The following is an 11,972-nucleotide window of genomic DNA, read 5'->3' as shown; positions in this document are numbered from 1 at the left end:
ATGTCCTTCCCCGGTATGCAAGCTATCTCTGTACCTTTCGTCAAAATCGGTTGAACGGACAGATACACTTTCGCATTTATAATAATACTAGCTTATGCTCGCGACTTCGTCCGCGTGGACTTCACAAATTTCAAATCCCTATTTCACCCCCTTAGGGGTTGAATTTTCAAAAATCCTTTCTTAGCGGATGCCTACGTCATAATAGCTATCTGCATACCAAATTTCAGCCCGATCCGTTCAGTAGTTTGAGCTGTGCGTTGATAGGATCAGTCAGTCAGTCAGTCACCTTTTCCTTTTATATATTTAGATTAGTATGGATAAAAGACCGAAAAGTAAGTTATGTTGCAAATAATTCAACTTGAAACTCTGCTTGGTAAATATAAAAAGGCGGTTCTGCGAAATATTCTTTGCCGCTTTAGGGGATGTTTTCAGCCCTCTTCTAAAGTAGATACCTAGTTACAGTGTCTCCATCCCAGTGATAGGTGCTCCGTAGCTCTTGTTTAAGGAATATAGTTCATTGAGTAAGTACTATTTCCTCAATACTTATACGTATATTCAAAAGTACCTAAGGTTTTTAGGGTTCCGTAGTAAACAAGGAACCCTTATAGTTTCGCCATGTCCGTCCGTCCGTCCTCGGTTAATCTCAGAGACTATTGGTGCTAGATATCTGTAATTTAGCATGGGTATAAATATTACTCACGCCGACAAAGTGGTGAAATAAAATTTTGATAAATGTTTTTTTAGGGTAGCTCCCCTAGGTAGGTACATGTAAAGTGGGGATGAATTTTTTTTCTCGTCTACCCCATAGTGTGGGGTATCGTTGAATAGGTATGTTAAAAAAAAGTGGGTGTGGGAACATCATTTTTCGATTTCTAGAATCTAGATCCGTTTGTAAAATATGATGTTTTGAAAGTGCTAATTTTTATTAGAGTCAAGTGTCCCCCCCCCCCCCTCTATCAGCCAAATGGTAGTATATAGGAACGTGAAAAAATTCACAGGAGTAGTATAATTATAATCAATTTTAAAGGAAAATTATCATGGCTAAGTTGGGTTTACAGGTTTAGGAGTTATATTATCTGTTTTTCGAGGATTGTGACTACGGAACCCTACACTGCGCGTGGCCCGCCACACACTTGGCTGGTTTTTTTTATATATATATAGAAAAAAGTAGAATTTAGTAGGTAGGTACCTACTTGTACTGGATAAGAACTTTGGGGTTTTCTTTCTTGTTGATTTTCAGTTCAGCATGGGGCTGCCTCAACTCGACACCTGCTGTTTTGTCCTCGACTTGAAAACTGGGAACATTATCATGGGATGTTTAAACGCGGTTGGTATCCATTTCCGTACTAAGTATAAGTTTCAAGTAAAAATACCACTGGGATATAATATACCTAATAAACTGGCTGCCCCGGCGAACTTAGCACCACCTAACCGTCGATTCTTTTTCAGGCAATTTTTTAAAATTGTCTCTCCGTAGAACCATCCTCGTACTTCAAGGAAATATTATAAAAAACGAATTAGCGAAATCGGTTCAGCCGTTCTCGAGATTTGCGATCAGCAACACATTCAGCGATTCATTTTTAGGGTTCCGTAGCCGAATGGCAAAAAACTAAACTGAGATTCGACATGTCTGTCTGTCTGTCTGTGTGTATGTCACAGCCACTTTTTTCCGAAACTATAAGAGCTATGAGTACTGTTGAAACTTGGTAAGTAGATGTATTCTGTGAACCGATTTTTTACACAAAAAAACATACTTAGAACTGAAACTCAATTTTTTTTCATCAAACCCATATGTGTATCTATGGATAGGTCTCCATAAATGATATTGAGGTTTCTAATATAAGTTTTTTCTAAACTGAATAGTTTATGTGCCCCCCCCCTGTAACTTCTAAAAAAAAATATGATGTACATTACCATGCAAACTTCCACCGAAAATTGGTTTGAACGAGATCTAGTAAGTAGTTTTTGATTTATCGTTGCAAAATGTTGATAATGTCGGGTTTTTTAATAATGTAGACAAGTAATTAGGTAGAATTTTCCGAAACTCCCACGGGAACGAAGCCGTGGGTGGTTGCTAATATTATTTACCTATAACAAGATGAAAATCTTACTTTTCACAATTTTTTACAGCTGCTCTCCTTCGTGATGTTTGTAATCATGGTGGTGGTGGCGTGTACCGTGGAGCCTATCAAGGATTTAGCCGTGGAAGAGAGAGATCTTAACGCCGAAGCTGCCTTCACCGGCCTCTACGCCATGTCGATCATTCTGTGCCTTATGTTCCTTGCCAAGTTCAGCTTCGATGTATTCTTCGTCTACGGTGTTCTGGTGGTGAGATTCGGTGTCTTTTTAGGGTTCCGTAGCCAAATGGCAAAAAACGGAACCCTTATAGATTCGTCATGTCTGTCTGTCTGTCCGTCCGTATGTCACCAGCCACTTTTTTCCGAAACTATAAGAGGTATACTGGTGAAACTTGGTACCTAAGTAGATGTACTCTGTGAACCGCATTAATATTTTCACACAAAATGGAAAAAAGCTATAAATGGGGGTTCCCCATACTTAAAACTGAAACTCAAAAATATTTTTTTCATCAAACCCATACGTTTGGGGTATCTATGGATAGGTCTTTAAAAATGATATTGAGGTTTCTATTATAATTTTTTTCTAAACTGAATAGTTTGCGCGAGAGACACTTCCAAAGTTGTAAAATGTGTGTCCCCCTGTAACTTCTAAAAATAATAAGAGAATGATAAAACTAAAACAAAATATATGATGTACATTACCATGCAAACTTTCACTGAAAATTGGTTTGAACGAGATCTAGTAAGTAGTCGATAAAATACGATTGTACTACGGAACCCTCAGTGCGCGAATCAGATTCGCACTTGGCCGGTTTTTTATGTTAAAAATTGAAAAATATTTTTCGTTTATGGATTGTGAGAGAGTGAGAAGTGAGAAAAATCACTTTTAAATATTTGTTTTAACTTTTCAGGAGCGTGCTGGTGTCATAAGGGCGTACTTCATAATGTGGGTGGTGTTTTTCATCCTGTCGATGTTCACTTTCTTCCTGAACGCTCCCCACTACACCGCTGGACACATTTGTATGGAAGTTTTGTATATTGGTTAGTATTTGTAGTAGCGACTTTTTATATGACTACGGTGCAAATTTCAAGACTTTTCCGGCGTATACCTATTCTATTTTTAGGGTTCCGTACCTCAAAATGAAAAACGGAACCCTTATAGGATCACTTTGTTGTATGTCTGTCTGTCCGTCTGTCTGTCAAGAAAGCTACAGGGTACTTCCCGTTGACCCAGAATCATGAAATTTGGCAGGTAGGTAGATCTTATTTTTTATTGTTTCACCAAATTTACAGTCAAAATTAGGTTAATTGGCCTGTTTGAGACTAAAACTAAAAATATACAATAATTATTATATGGATTACTTTAAGTATAAGTTTATACCTCTGCATTATACTTTATTATACTTAGGAGCACGTATATACACGCTGAAATTTTGATGGTTGTTTTCTCGAAGCGAAATGATTTTGTCGTGGTGCAAAATCGATTTTATAAATATAAAAAATATTAGAGTCAAAAATGTTAAATTTACAATCGAGAAAAACAAAAGTCGAAGGAGACCTCGAACCAATAGTAGTAACGCGTACGTGCAGGCTAGTTTATGCCGTATCACTACGCGCGAGAGCTTATTTTGCTCTAAACTTTTTCACTTTATTAGCAGCGCGGTTCGAGTGGATGTACCTACCTACTATTCACATTACGTCTTGTGAGTTACTATAGTTTCTCACACTTTCGAGTTGATGATTTATTTTTAAATTATTTCAAAACAAAAACATTTTTACTTTTTAAATTTAACTCAAAATTTCGATAGTAGGTACTACTGAGGGAAAATCGTTCTGCCGCGGGAAGACAACCACTAAAATTTCAGCGTGTATATTTGTTTATTCATTTAGGTAGCCGTAAAATAAATCTTTTATTTTTACAGGTCTGAATATTTACGCCATTCTGATAAGCCACAGTTTCTACAAGCAATTAAATAGTCGAGAAGAAGTATAAACTCCTACAGTAATGTTTCTATTTCTGTACCTACTTACTTTTCTTTTTTTAACTGAGGTAAAATCTCCTTAAGATACCCGATCTAAGCCCGATCTCTTGCTGGAGAGACGAGCTATGAATAAATGAATGAAAATTCTTTATTGCATACCAAAAAGAGAGAAACACAATATACTTACGTATTATAACAATTTATAATACACATACGACAGGTAGCGTGCAAAGTTGGCCTTATTGCTGGCAATCATTAACTATATTACTTGGGACGTTGGGGTCCTAAGGTGCTGCAGTGGCGACCTCACATTGGAAAGCGCAGCGTTGGAAGACCCTCCACTAGGTGGACGGACGACATCAGGCAAATCACAGGCAGCCGCTGGATTAAGGCGGCGGCGTGTGGAAGCCGCTACAAGAGACCTATTTCCAGCAGTGGACGTCTATCGGTTGCTGATGATTAAGATAATGACGCCCATTGGGCTCGTCCTGACCCATGATTTCATACCAATTCTTCTAGGAAAAGAAAAGAAACTTCAATAAGCGAGAAAAATCATAAGACTTTTCCCCTAAGGAAGAAGAATACATAAGCCTGGTATACTCGACAATATAGATAGGTACCATAAAATACAGATACAAAACTCCTAATACTGTATATCTGTGATAGAATAATAAAATATATTTAAAAATGTTATTGAAATATTATATATGTAGGTAGGTACTTATATATTTGTTATTATCTCGATAGAAAAGATGTTTACTACAAATTATAATTAATTAATCATTATAAATATAAAAATTTGCCTGTAATATTGTATATAGGTACCTATTCGGTGGTTGGTAATATTTTTATTATAAAAAAATCGTAGATGAATACAAAATGATTATTAAATTACCTAAAGCAAAGTATTAAAAGTGAAATAATGTTTATTTTAAAATGACGATACCTACCGTATAAAAAGGTAGCTAATTACTGTTGTCAATTACCTATGATTATCATATTGTGTTGAATATGAATACCTAATTTTGCCTTATTAAAAAAGACAAAATATGTCATTTTTTTTAAATATTATACAAGACATATTTTATAATAATAAGTAGCTCAATAGTACCTAATCCATACTAATATTATAAATGCGAAAGTGTGTCTCTCTGTCTGTCCGTCTGTCTGTCTGTCTGTCTGCTAGCCTTTCACGGGCCATCCGTTCAACCGATTGTAACGAAATTTGGTACAGCGATAGCTTACATCCCGGGGAAGGACATAGGCTACTTTTTATCCCAGAAAATCAAAGAGTTCCCACGGGATTTTTAAAAGCTCAAATCCACGCGGACGAAGTCTCGGGCATCATCTAGTCTTGAATAAATTATTAAAATATTTTAAGTAATTTGTTTCAACGATATTTTTTATTTTTTTATAAACTGTACCTATCCCACCACTTTGATAAAAGGTCTCAATGAAATTGTATTTTTAATGTGCTTTTGTTATTGAATTTTGTAAATTTTATCACATTTCACTTAAATTAAATGTTAAAAATAAGTGTCTACTTTTTATGTATTCCTTTACTTTTTAGGGTTCCGTACCTCAAAAGGAACCCTTATAGGATCACTTTGTTGTCTGTCTGTCTGTCTGTCCGTCGTGTCTGTCAAGAAAACCTATAGGGTACTTCCCGTTGACCTAGAATAATGAAATTTGGTAGGTAGGTCTTATAGCACAAGTAAAGGAATAAATCCGAAAACCGTGAATTTGTGGTTACATCACAAAAAAAGGAGGTCCCGGCTCATTCGTAGGGGTAGTACAATAGAGACGATGTTTTTTCTAAAATAGCCAGAGTCAATGAAGCTGAAGTGAAGAAACGTTCCTAAAAAAGAATCATCAAAATCAGTTTATATATTTGGCGGAGAAATCGCGTAACGTAACAAACATACAAAAAAACAGACATTTCAATTGAGAATCTCCTCCTTTTTTGAAGTTGGTTAAAAATATGCTTTGCCTGGTTAAATCTCTACTGTTTACAAAGCTATTACACTGATCGCGAGCAATTCACTCTTATCCATTGAGGAGTTCCGTTCTCCATCTCCGAAGATATTCACCACCAGGGACCACCTCTGAAGTATGTCCTACAAATTAAAAAGGATCATCAAAATCGGTCCATAATTGACGGAGTCATCGCGTAACAATAAAAACATACACACAATTGAATGAGGAAGTTTCAGGGCGAACGTTCCATAAAATTTTCATAGATGGCGCTGTTTACTGCACCCACTAAAAACGAAAAAGAATTTCCGAGCGAAGGTATACGCTATAATAATTTGTGCGTAAAACATCCTGCAAAACAACAACGTCAATAAAACATACGGACAGCCAGGCAGCAGCTTTCAGCTCTGTCCTCTGAGGTTCTTAACTCAAGACTGGTTGATAACTGCAGGGACACCCTGGTCTAATACCGGGTGGTTGTTCGCTAAGTACCAGAGCATGCTGGAATAGTTGGCAACGAAAATGCTGACATTCTGGCTAAATCATATAGATATAGGTATTATTTTTCGTTTTTAGTGGCTGCAGTAAACAGCGCCATCTATGAAAATTTTATGGAACGTTCGCCCTGAAACTTCCTCATTGAGAACCTCCTCCTTTTTTTGAAGTCGGTTAAAACAATAGAGTGTCAAGGATCCTACTCCAAATATAGCTCTAGCCAAATAAACCACTTGACCAACGTCCGGTCAATTATGATTGAGTATTGTATATATATTATTATAATAGTCTAAGATACAGATATATTTTAATTTTTAACACATTTTTAGGATTCCTTATCAGAAAAAACCGGCCAAATGCGAGTCAGGCTCGCGCAACGAGGTTTCCGTACTACAGTCGTATTTTTTCGACATTTTTCACGATACTTCAAAAACTATGATGCATAAAAATCAATAAAAATCTGTTTTAGAATGCACACGTGAAGACCTTTCATATGATACCCCACTTGATATAGCAATCTTACTTATAAATTGAAAATATTAATTATTAATTCATGACCACAATTTAATTTTTGTTGTTGTATGTAATCCCAAATTCACTATTTCAGATTTTTCCCCGAATGTCTGCCATAAGACCTACCTACCAGGATACAAATTTCATGATTCTAGGTCAACGGGAAGTACCCTGTAGGTTTCTTAACAGGCCGACAGACAGATAGACAGACAGACAACAAAGTGAGGGTATAAGGGTTCCGTTTTTCCTTTTGAGGTACGGAACCCTAAAAAGGAGCCCTATTAAATAAATGTCACCCTGATGTCTGTCTGTTGTGTCTGTGAAGAAAACGTATAGCGTAGGTACTTCCCATCGACCAAGATATATCGTTAATATGGGCCTTTGAAAGTAGTTTCGATAACTGCAAAAGTTTCGCTACTAGATGGCGTAAACAGTCGCTTCAGTACTGAGTGAACATACATATCACAAATTTCGTCGCTGCCAGCAAGCGAGCCGTAGCTTAGTGGTCAGAGCGTCCGGCGCGATCCCAGGCGATGCGGGTTCGATTCCTGCCGGTCTGCAATTTTTGATATGTATTTGAAATTATTTAAAAACTGGTCAAGTTCAAAATCTCAACTCCCTACCTATTAGGTACGGTTCACGAGATACAGCCCACTGACAGGCAGACAGACTGACGGACAGACGGATGGATTGGCACGTTTCGGGTACGGAACCCTAAAAACTATCGTAATAATAATAATCGTCAAAGTTTTCAGCGACTAGCCTATGGAACCCTACTTTATGCGTGTTCTGAGGCGCACATAACCATTTATTTTAATTATGATCCTACGCTATACAACCTGTGGAACCTGTAAGATTTTCTTGCCTATAAAATATTATCTAATGTTGTTCCGATGAACCCAGCCTACCGGTCGCTAGCTCTTTTGCCAATACCACAGAATTTTAAAATTAGGTAACAGAAATGGACAAAATGGTATCAGCTGCTGTTTTTACGCGTGAACAGTGCTTAACTTCCTCTGCAACGACTAAACTACTGAGACAATTTCGATGAATGTCACATCAATCGATTGGTTATTATGGTCTGACTCATTCATTATCCGAGTGGCGTAGGCTACATGGGTTATTCCCGTTGAGTCACACCCCCGTGTGTAACACTGTGACACAAGGTGCCTAAAATTTCAAAACATTCCCGTTGAGTAACACTGTTACACAACGGGAATTAATTTGAACTTGTTGGCACCTTGTGTCACACCTACATAAATACATATTATTGCGCGTGTATCGAGTATTAACTGATTGTGCACATTTCCGGGATGTTATTTATTAATAAATACAAGATGGCGGACATGAATTTTTTTACAAAAAATTGACATGGGTGTCGTTTTTAGGGTTTTAGAGGGTGCTGAATTTGATGATGACATTTATTCTGAAATCCAAGATGTACGACATGGATTTTTTACAAAAAAATAGACATGGGTGTCGTTTTCAGGGTTTTCGAGGGTGCTAAATTTGATGACGACATTTATTCTGAAGTCCAAGATGGCGGACATGATTTTTTTTACAAAAAATTGACATGGGTGTCGTTTTCAGGGTTTTCGAGGGTGCTGAATTTGATGATGACATTTATTCTGAAATCCAAGATGGCGGACATGAATTTTTTTACAAAAAATTGACATGGGTGTCGTTTTTAGGGTTTTAGAGGGTGCTGAATTTGATGATGACATTTATTCTGAAATCCAAGATGGCGGACATGAATTTTTTTACAAAAAATTGACATGGGTGTCGTTTTTAGGGTTTTCGAGGGTGCTGAATTTGATGATGACATTTATTCTGAAATCCAAGATGGCGGACATGAATTTTTTTACAAAAAATTGACATGGGTGTCGTTTTTAGGGTTTTCGAGGGTGCTGAATTTGATGATGACATTTATTCTGAAATCCAAGATGGCGGACATGAATTTTTTTACAAAAAATTGACATGGGTGTCGTTTTCAGGGTTTTCGAGGGTGCTGAATTGGATGATGACATTTATTTTTAAATCCAAGATGGCGGACATTAATTTATTTACAAAAAATTGACATGGGTGTCGTTTTCAGGGTTTTCGAGGGTGCTGAATTTGATGATGACATTTATTCTGAAATCCAAGATGGCGGACATGATTTTTTTTACAAAAAATTGACATGGGTGTCGTTTTCAGGGTTTTCGAGGGTGCTGAATTGGATGATGACATTTATTTTTAAATCCAAGATGGCGGACATGAATTTATTTACAAAAAATTGACATGGGTGTCGTTTTCAGGGTTTTCAAGGGTGCTGAATTTGATGATGACATTTATTCTGAAATCCAAGATGGCCGACATGGATTTTTTACAAAAAAATAGACATGGGTGTCGTTTTCAGGGTTTTCGAGGGTGCTAAATTTGATGACGACATTTATTCTGAAGTCCAAGATGGCGGACATGATTTTTTTTACAAAAAATTGACATGGGTGTCGTTTCAGGGTTTTCGAGGGTGCTGAATTTGATGATGACATTTATTCTGAAATCCAAGATGGCCGACATGGATTTTATAAAATTAATGTCATCATCAAATTCAGCACCCTCGAAAACCCTGAAAAGACACCCATGTCTATTTTTTGTAAGAAAATCCATGTCGGCCATCTTGGATTTCAAAATAAATGTCATCATCAAATTCAGCACCCTCGAAAACCCTGAAAACGACACCCATGTCTATTTTTTGTAAAAAATCCATGTCGGCCATCTTGGATTTCAAAATAAATGTCATCATCCAATTCAGCACCCTCGAAAACCCTGAAAAGACACCCATGTCTATTTTTTGTAAGAAAATCCATGTCGGCCATCTTGGATTTCAAAATAAATGTCATCATCAAATTCAGCACCCTCGAAAACCCTGAAAACGACACCCATGTCTATTTTTTGTAAAAAATCCATGTCGGCCATCTTGGATTTCAAAATAAATGTCATCATCCAATTCAGCACCCTCGAAAACCCTGAAAACGACACCCATGTCTATTTTTTTGTAAAAAATCCATGTCGGCCATCTTGGATTTCAGAATAAATGTCATCATCAAATTCAGCACCCTCGAAAACCCTGAAAACGACACCCATGTCTATTTTTTGTAAAAAATCCATGTCGGCCATCTTGGATTTCAAAATAAATGTCATCATCCAATTCAGCACCCTCGAAAACCCTGAAAACGACAACCATGTCAATTTTTTGTAAAAAAAATCATGTCCGCCATCTTTGACTTCAGAATAAATGTCGTCATCAAATTTAGCACCCTCGAAAACCCTGAAAACGACACCCATGTCAATTTTTTGTAAATAAATTCATGTCTGCCATCTTGGATTTAAAAATAAATGTCATCATCCAATTCAGCACCCTCGAAAACCCTGAAAACGACACCCATGTCAATTTTTTGTAAAAAAATTCATGTCCGCCATCTTGGATTTCAGAATAAATGTCATTATCAAATTCAGCACCCTCGAAAACCCTGAAAACGACACCCATGTCAATTTTTTGTAAAAAAATTCATGTCCGCCATTTTTGATTTCAGAATAAATGTCATCATCAAATTCAGCACCCTCGGAAACCCTGAAAACGACACCCATGTCAATTTTTTGAAAAAAAAATCATGTCCGCCATCTTGGACTTCAGAATAAATGTCGTCATCAAATTTAGCACCCTCGAAAACCCTAAAAACGACACCCATGTCAATTTTTTTGTAAAAAAATTCATGTCCGCCATCTTGGATTTCAGAATAAATGTCATCATCAAATTCAGCACCCTCGAAAACCCTGAAAACGACACCCATGTCAATTTTTTTGTAAAAAAATTCATGTCCGCCATCTTGGATTTCAGAATAAATGTCATCATCAAATTCAGCACCCTCGAAAACCCTGAAAACGACACCCATGTCAATTTTTTGTAAAAAAATCATGTCCGCCATCTTGGATTTCAGAATAAATGTCATCATCAAATTCAGCACCCTCGAAAACCTTAAAAACGACACCCATGTCAATTTTTTGTAAAAAAATTCATGTCCGCCATCTTGGATTTCAGAATAAATGTCATCATCAAATTCAGCACCCTCGAAAACCCTGAAAACGACACCCATGTAAATTTTTTTGTAAAAAAATTCATGTCCGCCATCTTGGATTTCAGAATAAATGTCATCATCAAATTCAGCACCCTCGAAAACCCTAAAAACGACACCCATGTCAATTTTTTGTAAAAAAATTCATGTCCGCCATCTTGGATTTCAGAATAAATGTCATCATCAAATTCAGCACCCTCGAAAACCCTGAAAACGACAACCATGTCAATTTTTTGGAAAAAAATTCATGTCCGCCATCTTGGATTTCAGAATAAATGTCATCATCAAATTCAGCACCCTCGAAAACCCTAAAAACGACACCCATGTCAATTTTTGTAAAAAAATTCATGTCCGCCATCTTGGATTTCAGAATAAATGTCATCATCAAATTCAGCACCCTCTAAAACCCTAAAAACGACACCCATGTCAATTTTTTGTAAAAAAATTCATGTCCGCCATCTTGGATTTCAGAATAAATGTCATCATCAAATTCAGCACCCTCTAAAACCCTAAAAACGACACCCATGTCAATTTTTTGTAAAAAAATTCATGTCCGCCATCTTGGATTTCAGAATAAATGTCATCATCAAATTCAGCACCCTCTAAAACCCTAAAAACGACACCCATGTCAATTTTTTGTAAAAAAATTCATGTCCGCCATCTTGTATTTATTAATAAATAACATCCCGGAAATGTGCACAATCAGTTAATACTCGATACACGCGTAATAATATGTATTTATGTAGGTGTGACACAAGGTGCCAACAAGTTCAAATTAATTCCCGTTGTGTAACAGTGTTACTCAACGGGAATGT

General features: G+C 36.7%; 1 protein-coding gene across 1 annotated transcript; it reads left to right on the top strand.

Annotated features, from left to right (window-relative positions):
* Window positions 1-469: 469 nt before the first annotated feature.
* On the top strand, window positions 470-4,290 carry LOC117989557 (uncharacterized). The gene is made up of 5 exons (XM_034976922.2): window positions 470-521; window positions 1,241-1,327; window positions 2,131-2,328; window positions 2,990-3,119; window positions 4,001-4,290. Exons 2-5 carry the CDS (start codon window positions 1,247-1,249, stop codon window positions 4,069-4,071), a joined length of 480 nt encoding a protein of 159 aa, XP_034832813.1. The 5' UTR covers window positions 470-521; window positions 1,241-1,246; the 3' UTR covers window positions 4,072-4,290.
* Window positions 4,291-11,972: the final 7,682 nt, after the last annotated feature.

Source organism: Maniola hyperantus, chromosome 16, assembly GCF_902806685.2.
Source record: "Maniola hyperantus chromosome 16, iAphHyp1.2, whole genome shotgun sequence".
NCBI lineage: Eukaryota > Metazoa > Arthropoda > Insecta > Lepidoptera > Nymphalidae > Maniola > Maniola hyperantus.
This window is presented reverse-complemented; position numbering and strand designations above follow the sequence as displayed.